At 45.8% G+C, this 19440-nt stretch overlaps 2 protein-coding genes across 4 annotated transcripts in view; one reads left to right on the top strand and one right to left on the bottom strand.

Annotated features, from left to right (window-relative positions):
* Nucleotides 1-14780, top strand: part of LOC119025121 (neuronal acetylcholine receptor subunit alpha-7) — a 32391-nt gene extending 17611 nt beyond the window's left edge. For all 3 annotated transcript variants that reach the window (XM_037108493.1, XM_037108491.1, XM_037108492.1), the window contains 7 exons: nucleotides 249-358; nucleotides 2660-2739; nucleotides 4234-4401; nucleotides 10363-10557; nucleotides 12892-12978; nucleotides 13130-13239; nucleotides 14161-14780. In XM_037108493.1, the coding sequence (XP_036964388.1) occupies nucleotides 249-358; nucleotides 2660-2739; nucleotides 4234-4401; nucleotides 10363-10557; nucleotides 12892-12978; nucleotides 13130-13239; nucleotides 14161-14730 (1320 nt within the window). In that variant the 3' untranslated portion in view covers nucleotides 14731-14780. The remainder of the gene's footprint in view (nucleotides 1-248; nucleotides 359-2659; nucleotides 2740-4233; nucleotides 4402-10362; nucleotides 10558-12891; nucleotides 12979-13129; nucleotides 13240-14160) is intronic.
* A 2247-nt stretch (nucleotides 14781-17027) lies between these two features.
* Nucleotides 17028-19429, bottom strand: LOC119025126 (E3 ubiquitin-protein ligase TRIM39-like). The gene is made up of 2 exons (XM_037108499.1): nucleotides 19239-19429; nucleotides 17028-19143 (listed from the first exon to the last, which is right to left on the bottom strand). Exon 2 carries the CDS (start codon nucleotides 19124-19126, stop codon nucleotides 17738-17740), a length of 1389 nt encoding a protein of 462 aa, XP_036964394.1. The 5' UTR covers nucleotides 19127-19143; nucleotides 19239-19429; the 3' UTR covers nucleotides 17028-17737.
* Nucleotides 19430-19440: the final 11 nt, after the last annotated feature.

The raw sequence follows: 19440 nt of genomic DNA on the forward strand, positions 1-19440 counted from the left end.
AATGTCGTCACACCAGCAGCAGACCATCGTCCTGCAGAACTACAGTTACATGTATTAACTCGGTTTAATGATGTGGATCCTAATTGGAGGTGGAGGCCTCGAGCTGGTGACGACAGAGTTTGTTGAATTTTCTTTGTTTTTGTGTGGAGAGTGTCGGTGTGTATATCAGCATTAACGTGTGTGTGTGTGTGTGTGTGTGTGTGTGTGTGTGTGTGTGTGTGTGTGTGTGTGTGTGTGTGTGTTTGCAGTACTGGACAGATTTCTACCTGCAGTGGAACACGTCTGACTTTCCCGGCGTGGCCAACGTCAGATTCCCCGACAGCCAGATCTGGAGGCCCGACATCCTGCTGTACAACAGGTGAGTCACACCTGACCCAGAACCTGAGCTGTGTTCTGGAGCTGCGTCATGACAGCTCATGACTGTAGAACCTGTGGTGATCATCACACCAGCAGGGGAGGAACGCCGGTCGCCCAGCAGACGGACGGGATGCTGTTTGTGAAAGAAAAACTCAGTATTGACTTAATTTAACACCTTTAGTTATCAGTGACATAGTGATTTTCATTAAGATCAGTTGTTTTTCTTACCTGAACCAAACTGCATCCAGCTGTTTTCACCTGTTCTTAAAGGAGCAGTCTGTAGTTTTGTTGAAGAAACATCCTCACTGACTGACTGACTCAAACTCTCTTTGTCTCCATGACTGAAAAAACTGAACAAACAAAAACACAGTTTATACTGTTTTACTCTGTTTACATGTGGCGGACCCTGCCACTTTTCTATCTTCAAACAGTGTTCTGGGACTTTATTTTCCTCTGAGAACATCTGCATGTGTATTTAGTTTCCTGATCTATAGTACTGATTAACTAACAGGCTGTCATCAGAATCTTTTCGACTGTTTGCTCGTCTCATCGCTGATCGTTGTGTTCTGACTTCAGCATTCAGAGCTTCAGTGTCTGCGTGTTCTGATCCGTGGCTCAGAGAAACGCTCGCTGCGTCTCCGCCGAGTTTTTCTTCTGTGGACTTAAATGTCAGAGCGCAGACGGAACAACAGGATCAATTAGCCGCCGGTTGGATTGAGGATGTTTGAGTTCACGGTGCGTCGCCCTGAACGAGGACAAACACATCTCATTTACTTCACGGTTTATTTTCATCCCTCAGTCGTGAGTCAGTAAGCGAGCTAATTCAGCTAATTCCCTCCCGTTATCAGGACGAGCTCTCTCCCTGTCGGGATTAATACCTCACGGCAAACACACATCAGAGCCGCCGGCTGTGGGAGGATCTCTGCCGGGTGCTGACGAGCGTCTCGGCTCATTAACCGAGCAAAAGTTAGATCCTGGCGTGGGGGGGCGTTACTGTCAGAGGGAATATTGACCTGCTGGTTTTAATGAGACGGGCCGATGTTCAGGCCCAGACTCTGAATTATTGTTGGGCACCGGGTCAACTTCTTCTGCAAACTCACTGTAGTTCACTTCTGAGTTCTCCTCTTTCAGAAGCCAATATTCCTCTCTGGTTTCCAGTTCGTGCAGATCTTAAGAAAAGTGATGACACAGTAGTTTGTTTAACATTTGGAAACTCTGGTGGCCGTTCTCTCCAGCGACGGCAGTCCCGAGGATCCCACAGCGCTCCTTCAGTAGCCCGACCACTCTTCAGGGTTTTTCTGATATTGATGTTTGTGAGTTTAAAAAATCTGACAACCATTTTGTTACAGATCCATGAGAAGGTTACAGACGTAGTGTCGTTATTTTGATCCAACAAGGTGTTTTAGAGTTGGTCCAGTTTCAATTTCAACATCGAAACTTAGAAATAAAAGAGAAACCAAACTGACGAAGTGACAGAAACATGAGAGCTGATGATGTCGAGCTTCTACCACGTCTGAACACGTTCTGCTGACGATGATGTCACACGTGATGTTACATATCACTGTCTGCAGTAAAATACCAACATCTTACTCTGCCGCATCAACATGAGCTCCACCTGCTCCCGCACCTCCAGAATCTCAAACAGTCTGCTTCTGTTCCTCGATATCAGAACACGAACATGACATTTATCTTGTGATAGAAGCTCAGCTACAATCACTAGAATCCAAACAAGATAAAGAGGAGAACATTATATAACATATAACAGAACAGCTGTTCGTCCAGACGAACGACATTAAAGTCAGAAAGCTGCAGAGATCAGCCTGAAACCTGCGTGTGTGTGTGTGTGTGTGTGTGTGTGGACAGAATTTAAAAGAGACAGATTTAAGATGCTTTTGAATAAATTCTTACATTGTCACTCATAAAGCGATTCACCTGCGTCCTCAGTGTTGTTATTGATGAGTGATGGTTTATAACGTATCCTGTGTGTGTGTGTGTGTGTGTGTGTGTGTGTGTGTGTGTGTGTGTGTGTGTGTGTATTTTACTTGTTGATGAGTTTCAGACCTTGAGAGTTGACACATTTCAAAAGTTGGCATTTATAGGAAAGTGAGGAAATGTTTTTTAAAGGAGGACATTCAGAAACGTGAGGTTTTACTGGATGTTTCTGCTCTCTGCTGGTTAGAGGAGCTTCAGGTAAAGTGACAGCTGCAGGTGATTGAGTGCGATCAGCTGTAGCCTTGATGAGACGACGATCTACTCGACACTGTGTGATAAACACTGACTGTTCGTCTGTGTCCCTCCACAGTGCTGACGAAAGGTTCGACGCCTCCTTCCACACCAACATCCTGGTCAACTCCACCGGCTACTGCCAGTACCTGCCTCCAGGTAACACAGCACCGCTCCTCTCTGCTCCCCTGCTCAGAGCTGCTATCATCATCAGCATCTGTGCTGAAAGATCTGATCACAATCATTGATCCGTCACATCACACCAGGCACCAGGAGCTCACTTCCTGCTCTGTACGAAACAACCCCGTCCATCACTGAGACAAACAGACTCCATGTTTCTACTCACAGACAGAAAGAAGTTCATGTAGAACATCTGCTGAATTAACAAGAAGGTCCAAATAATGCAGAATGAGTCAGAGACAGAGTTTCACAGAGTTTATAAAGTGTCTCCAACTCAACAACTCACTAAACTGACACATTTGTTAAGGGAGTCTGGTGCTGCTGTGGTGACTAGTTCAGCAGTTGAACCCTCCTTCTCCTCTTCCTCCTCTGTGGACGACTGGATCTTTATATATCGACAGATTGATGAAGTGGTTAGAGTTGTTACAGCTCCCAGTAAAGAGACACACACTCACACACACTTCCTCAGATGGGTTCTGGTGAGCGACTCCATCAGACCCGAGAGCTTGTCGCCTGCAGCTTTACGAGGTCCGCGGGGGGTCGGCAGGAGGTCATGGGGTCAACAGGAGGAGGTCAGGAGGAGTTACGGTCCTGATTGACGACCTGGCACTCATCATGACTTTTAACGGGGCCTTTCAATCAGCTGATCAGAAATCAATAACCAATAAAAGTGGTAACAGCTCTATTACTGCCAGCGGACGTTCTGAGTGTGAGGTGGGATCACAGAGACCAGCTCAGTCTTCAGGCTTCACGTCAGTATGAAAAGAAGCAGAGCAAACGTTGTTCTGGTGCCAACGTTTGTCCACAAACGTCCACGTGTTTCTTTTTCTGTGTTTGTAACAGTCAGAATACATGATTTACATTTTCATTGAGTTCAAATGGAAAAGATTCTTTATTTACTGCTTCTGATGAAACTTTAATGCATATTTTTAGTTTTGGACTCAGTTCTGTGTGAATTCCTTCAGTCAGCTCAGTTAACTCAGTTCTTAATATTTTATTTTTGGTTGCCGTATCTTGTTGTTGATGTTCCTGATTTCTTCTCGGGGATCATTAAACTTTCATCCGTCTCTGGAGGCAGCAGCTGGTTTGGGATCAGATTGAATTCACCAGCTGATCCTCCCTCTCCAGGGACACACAGCTTCCTGTTTACCTGCTTTTTAAACTCCAGTTTGTCCTCGCAGCTCGTCGTCTGTCTCAGAGACTCAGAGTTGCCACTTCTGTTTTCAAAGTCAAAGTCAGATTTATTTCCTCTCAACTTCTGGATCTTTACCTTCTTCTTCTTCTTCCTCCGGCTTGTTTGTCTCTGTTTTATTTTTCGTCTTTGCTTCTGTCAGAGGTTTGGATCTCCAGCCGACAGACAGTGTTTCCATCTTCTTTCTTCTTTTTCCAAACTTGTTCCCCTTGTTTTTGTCCATTTCCTCCTCAACCTCCTCCACACGGCTTCTATTTCACTTCCCTCTCTCTGTCCTTCAGGGATATTTAAGAGCACCTGTTACATCGACGTCCGCTGGTTTCCGTTCGACGTGCAGCGCTGCGACCTGAAGTTCGGCTCGTGGACGTACGGCGGCTGGTCTCTGGACCTGCAGATGATCGAGGCGGATGTGACCGGATACATCGCCAACGGAGAGTGGGACCTCGTAGGTGAGAGCAGAGGAAACTTTATTTGGACGTCTTGTATTTTCTGGTTTCTGTCTTCGTCCATGAGAGTGAACTGATCAGGTCAGGTAGCCAATGACACTGATCACTGATTTGTCACCATTTTCTGACTCTTTATGGATCCATCAGCTGATCAGTTCATTGAGAAAATGATCGACAGTTACATCATTAATGAAAACAATCGTTAGTTTTAAGTTCCTGGTTATAAAATCCCTGAATGAACTTCTCACACGAGGTAATGAGTCACCTCGGGTCAGAACAGCAGCATGCTGGTTGAACACTGTGTACAGGTACGAGTGCACACGTGTTCCCGACACCATCTGCATGAATCTGTTAGGTAACCAGGTCAGACTCATCGGGTTCTTCACCAAACAGAGAACAAACATTTCTTTATTGGGCATGTGGACCATTAGCGTGATGAGACAGGAGAGGCAAACAGGACGGCGTCCACACCGAAGTCGCTGTCCTGTCGAACCCTCACTCTGAAAAAACAACATCATTTGTTTAAACATCCTCAAACATAGATGAGCAAGAAATCACAACAAATATTAAATAACAGTGAGAAGAAATTCACTTTCATGTCTTACGTTCCTTTTTAAAAAAAAAAAAATAATAAAATCTGATCTTGTGTCTTAACCACATTTTAACCCAGTGGTGTCCACATCCTGCTGATGGTTCATCTGATATTAACTTTACAACACCAGAGTGGCAGAATAACATGTGAGTTATAAAGAAAACTACTGTGTGTGCTGGAGCGTTGAGGAGTTCAGGAGCGAAGCTGCTGTCAACAGTCTCTCACACGAATATTAATATTACAGTCTTAATAATGTCCGTCAGTCCTGAATATCAGCTGATCTAATGTCTGGGCGCTACACAATACATTTACTGCTAATTATACTACATCCCTCCCTATAACCTTATATCCCTGTCTCTGTGGACCGGGCTGGACAGGGGAGGGAGGGGATAGAAAGGGGGACAAAGAAACAAGAAAAGAAAACTCCTGTTAATAATTCACTAAAGGCTGTCAGATCTGATCCGTCAGACTCCGGGTGGAGGACGAGAGAAATCTTGGAGGGAAGAAACAGCAGAATCTCATTTCACGGTCAGATCTCCGGCTGAGACGCCGTGCGTGAGCAGGATCCTGGCAAAACAGAAACAGTTGTTTTAATTAGTTCGTGATAATCTCACATTTAGGAGTTTCCCCCCGACAGCGATGTTTTGTAAATGTTAGAGCCGAGCGCGGTGGCCTGCAGACCGGGACGTTAAAACCTGCGAGCGTGGAGCGGCTCAGAGGCAGAACATCCCGTCTGTGTGCTGAGGAGGGTTTCATATCAGCGCTCCCATCCAGCATTAATCTGCTGGTAATTAAATCCTCCTGCTGCTGCAGCTGCGAGCAGCTCACTGAAGCTGAAGGCGGATGAGAGCTGCCGCCGCCGCCGCCGCCGCCTGCAGGACAAATACCAACAGCCGCCCACAAATACCAGATCATGCAAACAAACTGTGACCAACGAGTGACATTTATATCATCAAACTTCAGCTTTCATTCCTCCCCTGAGTCACACGATGCTGCGAGCACAAACCTCCTGAACAGACGACAGTTCAATGTTTGAACAAAGTCACAAAGCTGCCTTTAGTTCTTTAGTTCTCATAGGATTACATGTGAGAGTTACTGCTCATTGTTCCCGCTGGTAAAATTCCTCTGTTTCCAACTCATGTGATGAGATGACAGAAAGCTGCAGACTGTAGAACTAACCTGAGCCAAACATTCAACATTCAGTGTGATTTCATTTTTACTCAGCACACTGTAAACATCACAGCAGAAATGAGAAACTGCAGCAACAACACGTCATTTCTTTAGGCTCAATTTTTAATTTTCGATCCAGACGACTACTTGGTTAGGATTGTGAAACTTGAGAAACCTGTTTTGTTAACTGGAAAATGTCCCAGACCTGAACAGCAAACATAAAATGCAAACATTTTATTCTGATGAGGACGTTATGAACCGCACGATGTCCTCGGCTGACATTTGTACCAAATGTGGCGCGTCACGTTCACATCATCGGCCCATTAGCCGTCTGTCACAGCAGGAGGTGGAGGGAAGCTGACGGCCTCACAGCCATCGAGGCAGCCGACCGCAGTTTGAGCCGGACCGCTGGATATTTTCAGGACACCTGGAGACACCTCCACCTGTTTTTCACGTGAAGTCAGACCATCGCCATCTGTGATAGTGGCGACCAAAACAGGTATTTAAAGCCGAACACTGATGCTTTCACAGCTCTGACCGAGAAGTTCTTGTGCTGCACCTAAACGAAGAAGAAGCTTTGTGTTGTGACAAGAGAGAAAAAAGAAAATTGAGCCTAAACAGACGAAAAGTTGCAACAGAAAGAAACAGGTTGAACTTTTCTGTAGTTTTGCAGAAACATACTTGACAAACATTTATTCTGGTGATCTGTTGTTTCCACTATCAGCACCAGAGGACATCAGATACAGGTTCAGTTGGTCGACGGTCTTTCAGGAGACATTTGTAAATTTGGATTCATCTCCAGCTTCTGTTCTTTAAATCTTGGCACTTTTTAACTTTTCAGGTCAGGCGAGCTGTTTCCTACAGCTTCCAGTCTCTTTGCTAAGCTAATCTGACCACAGCATCATACGGACACACAGACATGACACTGATCACAGTCATCTCATCCTCACAAAGAAACTGATTTATGTGTTTTCTGAGATGTTACGATTCCTTCGAACAACAACGCGTCTGCGGCATTAAAAATGGCATTTCCTGCCTCCTGCTGTTGCTGTGTGGAGGCAGCACACCGTTCAGAGGCGCAGAGCGAAGCAGAGGATGGAGTCAGAGCTGCTGTTGGAGGCTAATGATGAGTGCAGGATCGTCCTCCGTCTCAGGGGAGCTGGAGCTCGTCTGTTTGCGGCGGCTGATGAAAGAGAGTATGAAATGGAAAGAGAAGATAGCCGAGAATGAAAATGAGCAACCTCCAGAGACGCTGTTCAGCCAATGGGCCGTTCAGAGGGAACTTAATTGAAAATCTCAGCAGCATGTTTCCCATTTACCCTCTGCCCCTCCCCTCCAGCACCTATAGCAGAGAATAAAACCAATGTAGTGAGCAATGTAGCGACGTACAGGCCAATGAAAGGCAGCCAGGCGTGCTGCAGGAGGATAACGTGGAACCAGGACGTTTTATCTTCCACTTCCTCCAATTTATCAGTGAAATAACCAGAAATAGAGGAGGTGGAAGTTAAAGGACTCACTGAGGCCAAAATAAACCTATTAAATACCAGCTGTCTCAGCTTGAGTTGTCAAACACCAACATGGCTGCCTAATGTTCAGTAAAGGCTGTATACCGAGCCGACAGCGCTCAGGTTTGGTCACCACAGAGAGGAAATGATCTCGACAGCCTTCAGCTCCTCATTCACACGTAACTTAATTCATGTTGGTACAAACGTGTAATGAGTTGTGTGTGTTTCTGACATGTTCACAGACACCAGGGTTCAACAAATACCGTTTCTTTATGATCCCGTCAAACAAAGACATGGTGAGATCAAAATAAGAAGAATTTGCACATCTATTGAGGTTGAATTTGGCACAAAAAGCATCACAGGTGAGAACAACATGTAGCAACATGATGGATCCTGAAGGCCACTTCCTGACCGGGGAGTATTTAACCCTGCGTCCTGTTGTTCCATCCTCAGGTCACATGTGACACAGTCTCATACAGGATCAGTCCGTCTGTAAAGACTCAGCGGCTGCAGTGCTGTCGGCTCTTGTCGGAGGCGTTTTGGCTGATGGAGCATGTAGAATCATTATCAATACACATCTTGATTGGCTGCTCAGTGCATTAAAAGACAAACAGGAGGAGAAACAGGAAAGCCATGTTTCTCCTGCGCCGCCTCATCTCGTGTCCTCCATTAGTCAGCTCTGTGCTGCGTTCAAGTGCAGCTCTTTAGTGGAGACTCGGGAGAAGCGAGGCGACAAAAACAGTCGTCCTTTGAGCTGATTCTTTCATATCAGTTTTGTTGTGTCGGCACCTGAAGAACCTGAAGCCGAACACTTTTCACCTGAACAGAGAAAACTCCTTCACCGGCAGTACGTTTCAGTAACTCCACTCCGTAAAGTTAAAGTCCTGTGCTTGTTTGACCCAACCGTCCACCCCGTCCTCCTCCAGAAAGTTTGTCTTGTTACTGACAAGTTGCCACAGTTTTAGTCTGAACACTTCCTGGTGACTCGTCCTCTGAGCTCAGCAGTGTGATGAGGGGTCAGAGGTCACAGCACCCAGAGAAGTGATGATGCAAACCTCCCTGTGATGGACGACAGAGAGAGAAATAAACCTCTGTTGCTCCTGGTTGGTATTTACTGCTCAGCATGTGTGTTTATTTGAGTCCATCCTGTTTTTTGATTTTCTTTTCTTTTGTTTTTTTATGAATGCATCCCTGACACAAACATTATGGTGACAGATTATTGTTCTGGTAATAAAGTCTGAGCGGGCCTCATTGCTGTCAGTCGTCCTCGCCGGGCTTCATGCCTCCTGCAGCAGCTCAGGGAGGATTTGACTTTGTGTGAGGCGTTTAAATACCTCTCCTGTGGAGGAATACATTACATTTCTGAGCCATTTGAGATGAAATGGCCTGCAGGTCGATGTGAGAAAACCCCCCCTAACCTACATTTTTTACCGTCATTTATCATTTCGATGCGATTGGGCCTTTTTCCTCTGTAGGTTTTTCCTCTGTTACAGTTTTCTTTCAGAATTTTAAACAGCTATAGTCTCATTAAAGACTGAGCGAGCTGGAGATCAGGCAGGTCTCTGATCTGCTGCTGGGTAATGAATCACTATAAGTTCAGAATATGTGTCTGATCTGCTGCTGCAGAAACAATCCAGAAGGAGTCTGAAGTTTGAGTCTGTTCAGTAGTTTCTTATTTCGATCAGAACACATTTTTAATTCATGTAATATAATTGTCTGTTCATCTGACAGGATTGTGTCTCTGTGAAGCTGCAGATTGGATCTTTCATTGTTTTTCATTTTATTATAATCAGAAATGTTTCTTATCTTAAACGAGATGTTGTTAAAACAAGCTGCACATCTTTCTTGTCGAAGGAGAATCGTGTTGAATGTCTGTATTTTTCAAGAAATTGTCTTTCCTGAACTGGTGAATATCTCGTCTGTCAGTGACAACATGGCCGCTGCAGCGTACCAGCGACAGGCGACACGTTTGTCATACGTTTGATTAGGTTTCTGAAAATGTTGTGTGTCGGGTTGAAATACCAACGTTAAATATAAAACTTCAGTGAAGTAACGAACATGTTGAGTTTACGACTTCAGGACAGTCTCGTGGTCTCGTGTGGGTTCTGATGAGGCCGGGCTGTTGGACCTTATAACCTCAGTTATAATGTAAAGTGTCACGTTTAATCTAAAGTTTAATTCATTTAATTTATTATTGTATTTGCTGCTTTTACATCAGTGACTGAGGAGTCTGAATCTCTCTGCTTGTTAGTTAACATGTCGGCCGTCACGTCACGTTCAGGTTCACACGCTGATGGCTGCAGTGTGAGGTGCAGACCTGCAATTCAGGGTTCAGTATCTTGCTCAAGGACACTTCGACATGGACCCACCCATCACTGAACGACCTGCTAAACCTCCTGAGCCACAGGTTATGACATATAAAAAGGTTATTACGTATAAAAATCTGTCATAACCTCAGAAAGCTGTTGTTGTGTGAAAATCTTTAAAAGCTGAAATCATATTATTTGTCACAGTGGCAACAATATTATAACCATGTTTCCCTCAGACACCTGGTGTGTTGACAGAGACAGAAACAGGAAACACCAGTCATGTTAAGCGTTGAGCAGATCGGGTCCAGTTCCACGGCCTCCAGAACATCTGTGTGTATCAGACGTGGTTCTGCTCTGTCTGACGGTGTTGTGGGCGTTTTGCTTGCAGAGGTTCCTGGACGGAGGAACGAGCGTTTCTACGACTGCTGTAAGGAGCCGTATCCCGACGTGACCTTCACCGTGGTGATGAGGAGGAGGACGCTCTACTACGGACTCAACCTCCTCATCCCCTGCGTCCTCATCTCCACCCTCGCACTCCTCGTCTTCCTGCTGCCGGCCGACTCCGGAGAGAAGATCTCGCTGGGTGAGGACGCACTGTGTGAAACTTTGACTCCTTCCAGAAGAGAAAATTAGTTTTGACCCCCAACTGTAAGTCTGTAGACATTAAAGGTCCAGTCAGTAGAAATATAATACACTATTCATATTTGCCTTTTTCAATCAGACTTGTTTACATGATCATGTTACCTAAAGCTGCACATGTACTGACTGTTAACCACACGTCGGCTGCGTGGTGATGTAGTTACCTGCCTGTAAACTTCACCTGTTCCTGGAGGACACCACAACATGGCACATGTTGGCTTGTTGTTGCAACATTGCATCTTGCGTATATGGAACATTAATTTTTGAGGATTTATGAGCAACTGATGCTCCAAATGGAAATTCCTGATCTGATATTTCGTGATAAAATGTTCAGAGGAGATCAGAATAGAAGACCTTCCCTGGTGCCATCTTCATTTCCCAAACAGTAGATAAAACATGATGAAGTGCACTGCAGGGTTCATCTCTCACATCAATTATTAAATCTGATTAAATATATATGTTAATTGACCAATCCCAGACGAACAGCCTAGGAGGATATACAGTACGTTCCAGAATAAGAGCTGATGAGACAGAAAGCTGTGAAAATCCTCTCAGAGATCATTTTGAAAATGAAAATGTTTTCAGGAACGTGTCTTTGATGGAAAAAAGATTCTGAACACTTTTGGTTCAATCCGAAAAGTGGAAAGAAAAGCAAAGGTCGCTCAAATGAATTACAGAAAAAGATAAACATATTTTCTGACCTGTCTCACTGTAGCTGTTCACATAGTTTGGGAGTCTTTTCTGTGTCGATCTGAAGGTGTGCAGAAGCTGCGCTGAAATATCTTCCTCACAGGTTTCTGCCTCCACACCGATACGATGGAGGTGAGTGGAGTTCATTTTGTGTTGTTGCTGGACAATTAAAACTCCACCAGAGGCAAGTAAAAAAATATGCTGAAGTATTTTTGTTGAACTGGCCCTTTAAACTAGCCCTCATCCAAAAAGTGTTTGGGCCTGTCAGGCGGCTTCAGGACGTGTTCCCGCCCTCGGATGACTGACGGCTCTGAGTCGATACTCACCAGCTATAAAACATCCTGAAGCAGGAAGTTAAGCTGAGGTCAGATCTGAACACTGTAATTCACTCAGCGAGTCGCAGCTGAACGTCGACACCAGTTTTCTCCTCAGCTGTGTGTCTGTTGACGAGGCTGCAGACTGTGTGTGTGTGTGTGTGTGTGTGTGTGTGTGTGTGTGTGTGTGTCAGTAGGATGTTGGTGTTTGTATTGATCCAGCTTCCTTCATGCGGAGGCTGGTGTGTCAGTCTGACCTCTGACCTCTTCACCCAGAATGAGGTGTAAAACTGGAGAGCAGTAACTGTCAGAACCAGCAGCCGGCTGTGGGCTCGGCCCTCGTCAGCAGGTCCAGAGAACAGAACGTGGTCTCTACTGTCAGCCGGGCTGCTAGACTAAAGGAAAACAGAACCTTTTGGACCGATTTATCCCTGAGTTATTGATCAGAGCCGTTTAAAGTGAGAAGTTAAAATGACGAGTTTAAATTTCTTCCTTCGTCCAGTTCAAACTCATCTACTGTCTGAAAGAAGCAAATTCTCATATTTCAGAAGCTCAAATAATGTTTCAACAGTCTGAATAATATAAAATCAGTGAAAGAAATCGGTAGAGTGCATACCTCCGCCAAGGCCCAGCAGCCCCTTTTTATACTCACTAATAGATTCTAGCAAACCCAAAACCCCTGATCTTTTTATTTTCATCATGATCCAGGAGTTGTTCTTTGAGAAATTAAAAGCTCGAAACAATGTCCAGACTCACAATGTTCCTGGAACCGTCTCGTTATCTGGATCCACACCAGAAGTTAACAGGTTCTGCTCAGGGCCGAGACCCGTCCTCCACCCGGGTTTAGAAGAGATCAGACAAACCAACCAACCAACCAACAGGGTCAACAAAAAGATGAGCTTCAAATTCAAAGGTCTAAAAGGAATAACAATATAATATAATATAATATAATATAATATGATATAATAAGACCATGAGAAGCGTCAGCACTGGTTCAGGACTGCCTCCCTGCTCTCTGTCTGTCTGGATCTGGCAGCACAACACAGATTCACGTCACCGTGATCCGTCCTGGGATTCATCCTTCCATCTCAGAGTGAACATCTTTCATCCTCCACCTCTCCTGTTCGCTGCAGTCCTGAGCTCAGCAGCTGTTCACAGAGCTGAGAGCATCCAGCTCGCACGTGTAGCAGCTGGTATTCACTCTGGATCAAACGGTGATAAAAAGCAAACGGAGCGCTTGTGAAGGTGTAAATGTTTGTGTTGTGTCTGTGCAGGTATCACAGTGCTGCTGTCTCTGACCGTCTTCATGCTGCTGGTGGCTGAAATCATGCCGGCAACGTCTGACTCTGTTCCTCTCATAGGTGAGACCTTCACCCAGAGCTCCATCCTCTCCCTGTCCTCCTTCATCCATCACCTGAGTCCTCTCTGTCAACATCATGTCATTAAAGTAGGATTAAAGTTAGGTGGATGGATTTAAAGACACAAGACGTTAACCCGACCTTCGTGTTTCAGCTCAGTACTTTGCCACCACCATGGTGATTGTGGGTCTGTCGGTCATCGCCACAGTTCTGGTTCTGCAGTATCATCACCACGACCCTGATGGAGGACACATGCCAAGATGGGTCAGTCCTTCCTCTTCCTCTTCCTCCTCTTCTCTTCCTCCTCTTCTTCTTCTCTTCTTCCTCTTCTCTTCCTCCTCTTCCTCCTCTTCTCCGCTGTACTTTGAGTGTTGCCACGGGTTTCCTCTGTCTCTGAGGAGTCCCGTTTGGTTTCCACTCTCTCACTCTCAATGAGCTTCACTTTGAGAGCTGACTGGATGTTGATGTACACACACACACACACACACACACACACACACACACACACACACACACACACACACACACACACACACACACACACACACACACACACTCCCCTGTGGGAAGCTAAACTAGAGAAATTCCATTAAGGTGGAATTTATTTCAAAGGTCAGAGCTCTTAGCTGTGTGTGTGTGTGTGTATGTGTGTGTGTGTGTGTGTGTGTGTGTGTGTGTGTGTGTGTGTGTGTGTGTGTGTGTGTGTGTGTGTGTGTGTGTGTCATGGATGTGAATGTTCCTGCTGAGGAGGAGGAGGATGAGTGTTGAGCCGTGAAGGTGAAGCTGTGAGGCTGAAAGGACGAATCTGTGTCGTTCAGCTTCCCAGCGGCTGTCAGAGGAGCTGAGAGCAGAGAGACTCATCAGACTCTGACTCGTCTCACTTCTTACGTCTGCACGCCGACCGACTCGAACCTGCAGCAGGACGGAGTCGCTGCTCTGACAAGACAAGAGTGTGACGTGAAATATTGGACTGTAGGAGAAGATTTCCTCTGAGAGCTGAGCCACAGATCCACTTTATTCATGCTCTGTTTTCATCTGCACACACACACACACACACACACACACACACACACACACCCATGAACATCTGGAGATACATATTTCTCTACATTGACACGTTTCTGCATAAATGAATTTTAATCAGCTTGTTTTTCTGGAAATGTTGTGTTTCTTCTTCTTCTTCAGACTCGTGTGATCTTGTTGAACTGGTGCGCCTGGTTCCTGCGGATGCGTCGTCCCGGCGAGGCGAAAGTACGCCTGGCGTGCCACAACGCCGCTAAGCGTCGGCGCGGCAGCCTGTCCAGCCTGGAGCTGAGCGTCAGTCAGGGCTCTCTGCGACATCACCCGCAGGTCACCAACGGTAACCTCCTGTACGTGGGCTTCAGGGGCATGGAGGGGCTGCACTACGCCTCGCCGGCCGAACCCGAGCTCCTCTGTTCACGGCTGGTGGGAGGGGAGGAGGACGTGCTGAGGGCGGGGGGCGGAGCCGGAGGAAGAGGAGGCGGAGCCGCGGTAGGAGGCTCGATCCTGGAGGCGGAGCTGAACCAGATCCTGGAGGAGGTGAGGTACATCGCCAAGCGTTTCCGCGGCCAGGACGAGGAGGAGACGGTCTGCAGCGAGTGGAAGTTCGCTGCAGCGGTGATCGACCGCTTGTGTCTGGTGGCGTTCTCGCTCTTCACCATCCTGTGCACCATCGGCATCCTCATGTCGGCTCCCAACTTTGTGGAGGCCATTTCCAAAGATTTCTTCAGCTGAGGAGGAGGAGGAGGAGGAAGAAGAGGAGGAGGAGGAAGGAGAAGAAGAGGAGGAGGGAGAAGAGGAGGAGGAGGAGGAGGGAGAAGAAGAGGAGGAGGAGGAGGAGGACGAGGAGGAGGAGGAGGGAGAAGAAGAGGAGGAGCAGGAGGAGGAGGAGGAGGAGGGAGAAGAAGAAGAGGAGGAGGAGGAGGAGGAGGGAGAAGAAGAGGAGGAGGAGGAGGAGGAGGAGGGAGAAGAAGAGGAGGAGGAGGAGGAGGAGGAGGGAGAAGAAGAAGAGGAGGAGGAGGAGGAGGAGGGAGAAGAAGAGGAGGAGGAGGAGGAGGAGGAGGAGGAGGAGGAGGAGGAGGACTGACAGCTGACTTCTTCCTGTCTTCAGCTCCTGTACAGACCTGAACCAGTAATGTCGTCCCTCAGTCTCTGTGTCTGTGGCCCTCAGAACATCTACAAACCTTTAAAAACAAATGTCCATATTCTCTGTTTTTCGTCCTTTTGATGGACACAACTCGGTTCCTCTTCGTTGTAACTAAGATCCCTCAGAATCGCTCCCACATGTGCAGCCGGCAGGTCAGAGGAGACGTCAGTTTGTGATCAACACTCTTTCGTTGAAGCTCTCAGCTACACGAGCTGATCGATCGCGCTCTAAACTCTCAGTTCAGCCGGGAGACAGTTAGCTGAGATCAGCACGAACACAGACAGATCTGTGATTTTAGAAGAAGCACCGTGTTAGTGAAATACATTTTCAGGCCACAGAAACAATTTTTACATTGATAATGAGATCAGACACAGTTGTTAGGAACAAAAGTGTAGAGAACTGGAGTGTTTTAGGTGCTGAAGCCATCAGTCTGTCTGTGCATATAATTTGGGTGGATTTTCCCTTTAAGGAATAAAGCAGCATATGTCTCAAAATAATCTGAAGTCAAAGGTGCACATCCTCGTTTCACGTTCGCACAGTGAATGGACCTGACTCAGGTGTAATCAGAGTTGACGGGTCGTCGTCAGTGTTTGTGGAAGCTGCTGTCAGCAGGTCCGAGTCGTTCAGAAGAAGACGAGCTGCTGTTTGTTCTTCAGCATGAAAAACACAGACTGAAGAACACACTCTGTCCTGTAACTGCTTCAGAGTCATGCAGCTGCATCGAGAGCTCATCTGGAAGCGACTGACAGTAGAGATTTATTCTGAGATGAAACTTTGAGAATAACATTTCTGCTGTGGGATTTTTGAGGAAACGATGCTCTGTGTGGATCTTGTAGCCAAAAAACAAATTTAGTCCGGATTTCTCAGACTATGCCGGCTGTGTGAGGATAATGCAAAGACACATTTCAGAGACGAGCGCAGCGTTAACTTTACTCATGAGTGTTAGGTATAAAATAATCGATCAGACACCAGATATATCACAGATCTGTGCAGCTCCAGATTTACATCGAGTTACATCAAGTTACACAACTATGAGATTAAAGCTGAATCGTTCAAATGTCATTTTCTGTATTAATTGTTGGATGCGGGTTGTGATTTCAGGGATGAAACCTGTCTGATCAGTTCGTGATGTGTGTTCCATCTGCTCTTTGGAAATAAATGTATTTTCTTATACATCCGGATGTGATGTGAATCCTTTTGTGTCTCTTCTCCGTCCAGCTGCCTGTTGAGTCTGAGGTGCTGCTGTGTTTGACAGGCAGGTTCAGGTGTCTGACATCTGGAACAACAGTTTCCCAAATCACTTAGATTGTTAACACATCATGACAGCTCGACTACAATATATGAATACAGGAAATTCAGTGCTGAGCTGAAAATTCTCACAATTTCTACAGAGCACTTTCAGCTTGAATTGGTAGCGACAACAGCAAATGGCTCAAAGTGGCAGTTAATAACCAAAAGATTTTGGTTCATCAAATGGGTTATAAATTTGATAAATCGGTTCTCATCACACTGCAAATGTTTGTAGATACAAATCAATGTCTACTCCTGTAGTTGACTAGTGGGGTTAAATGTAACAACTAAAAGGTTCAAGATGTGATTCTCAAATTTTAGCACTGTCCAAATTATGCTGAAATTAATATTGCACAGATATGAAATCAATAATACACCATTGTCTGTATATGATCCAATTTACATTAGATCACCCCAGCACCACCCTTGAAGAAGGGAAAAGATTCAGTTTCACTAAATCAGTCTCATAAAAAGGCACTAAACTGTTTATAACACTGATTAATAATTAGCTTAATAACTACAGCTGAATTTACCATAACAGCTAGTGATGGTTGAAGGATTTGGAACTCATTAAATAGACAGCAAGAAGGTGCAAAATTATTTTATTCAACACACAGATGAAAACACAGTCTAACATGTACTATATACAGGTGTGTGTGTGTGTGTGTGTAAAAAGGAGGAAACAGTTCAGTCCTTTACTTTGCAGGATAGCAGCTCGGTGCTAACTTGCTTAGTCTTCCTCAGATCGTGAAGTTAGCTGGCAAGCTTTGCGTTGCATCTGCTGGTGCTCACTGATCTGGAATACTGGCAGAACCTGGTGTCGTGTGTGTTTTGTGCATAATGAGACAGCAGGAGGAGCAGCTGAAGATTAACAGGCTGAATTCTGTGATTTTTACATGTTGACAACATTTTTATGTTGACAAATAGTTTTAAAATAAAACATCTACAGAGCTCGTAGAACGCTGCAGAATAAAAGTCTCTTTTCCTTAAAAACATTATTATGATTGTGAATAAATGATTTTTAAATGTTTGTCAGGTCCAAATTAATTGTTCTGTTTATCTCTGTGTCAGAATGTCAGAACTTTTTTCAGAAGTTCCTCTGATCCAAAACCGAGCCCCGTCCAATCAGGTGCAGCGCTGTGCACTCTGGGTGTTGTAGTCTTTCTACCTTTTGAGTAGAAGTGAACACCACAGTCCTTTTACTCTGTTTTCTCTGCTCATGTTGCATCAAGTTAAAAAATATTTGTCTTTCTACTGCAGAGAGACAAAGTTTTATTTAAGTCTTTCCACAGATGAAATACTTCTTTACCTGCTCTGTTCCACTGTCACACACACCTTCAGAGGTGATATCTTCACTTCATCCCCAGTACGAATGAATGGAAACATCCTCTCAGTGAAAGTGTGTGTGAAGGTGTGCAGGTGTGTGTTAGTATCAGGATCAGAGAACGACAGCTTTCCTCTGTTCCAGTCCAGATTCACTCTGATCCTCTGGAGCTTCTTCTGCACGACGAGAACAGTGGATGGAGCTGATGGTGAAAACACAAAGTATTTACCAGAGGAAAACTTTATTCTCCATAATCCAGACAGTATGAGTCTCTTCCTCTGGACAGACTCTGCTAACACACCCAGTATCCAGTGTGTACTGTCTCCAACCTCGACGTCCCAGCTGTGAGTCCCTGAGTTAAAGCCCTCAGATCCCAGGACAGAGCAGTAATAATCAAACCTCTCTGGATTATCAGGAAGCTTCTGTCTCTGTCCTCCTCTCACACTGCTCAGATCTTCAGACAGGATGAGTTCTGGATGAGCAGTGTTTGGGTCCAGAACCACAGGAGTGTAGGAGACCATGTCCTTCATCTTGTTCCAGATGTTGAAGCTCAGGTTGCCCAGGTGTTTGGCCTGGTCTATCAGAGCTCCTGAGGGCAGCTGTGGATCCTCCAGCAGGGGGCGCTGCTGGACTCTTTCCACTGCAGCCTTGTAGTTGTGCAGGAATGAGACGTCTTCAGCTCTCAGCTGCTCCTCTGTGGCTCTGACTGTGTGTGAAAGAGCTGCTATCTCTCTGCTCAGAGCCTCCATCTTCTCCTTCATCATCTGACTCTTCTGCTCCTCTTCCTCCCTCAGTGCAGCCATCCTGGCCTCCTCTTCCTCTGCTAGAAACTGGTGCAGCTTCTTAAACTGATCCTTAATCTGCCTCTCTGTGTGTCGGGCCTGGACCTTCATGTGTTCTGCTGTCTGATCAAACTTCACTTTAACTTCTTCAAAAACCTTTAACTTCTCCTTTAAAGGCTCCAGAGTTTCCTGAAGTTCCTTCTTGTGTTGTCGTGCAGCTTCATCGATGGGTCTGAATCTGTGGTTGGTGTGTTGTTCTGAGTCTCTGCAGACGAGACACACCGGCTGCTGATGGTCCAGACAGAAGAGTTTGAGTTTCTCAGAGTGCCGACTGCAGAGATCCTCTGAAGCTCTCTGATCTCTGTCCTGTAAGAAGGTCTCACACAGGTTCTTTAACGTCAGACTTACAGGTGGTCGATCCTTTGAAGATCTTCTCTTACAGACTGGACACTCCCGTGTTCGTCTCTCTGTCCACCAGCTCTGCAGACAGTCTTTACAGAAGCTGTGGCTACATGACAGAACGACAGGCTCTCTGAAGACATCATGACACACCGGACAGCAGAGATCCTCCTCTAACCTGGAAGCCATTTTGTCTCTGAGTGACGCTGTGAAGACAGCAGACAGTACAGTCAGTCACAGCTCCACTTCCTCCTTCACTTCACTGAAGTTTACTTTCAGTTCTGGTTCTGGTCGGACTCACCTTCAGTGTGTGGAGCGTCTGCAGTGTTGTAGTTTCCTCCTCCTCTCTCCTGTAGATGAACTCACTCAGAGGACGTTGTTAGTTCAGTCTGAAGGTGGATCTGATCGTCTGTCTGTGGTTCTGTACTAAAGACACACACACACACACACACACAAACTGTTTCCTGGTTTGTCTCGAGTCAGATGTGGGCGGAGCTTTGTCT

The sequence above is a fragment of the Acanthopagrus latus genome, chromosome 8 (genome assembly GCF_904848185.1).
Source record: "Acanthopagrus latus isolate v.2019 chromosome 8, fAcaLat1.1, whole genome shotgun sequence".
Lineage (NCBI taxonomy): Eukaryota > Metazoa > Chordata > Actinopteri > Spariformes > Sparidae > Acanthopagrus > Acanthopagrus latus.

Coding starts and splice junctions, on each gene's coding strand:
- LOC119025126 (XM_037108499.1), bottom strand. CDS start 19,126: ATGGCTTCCAGGTTAGAGGAGGATCTCTGCTGTCCGGTGTGTCATGAT.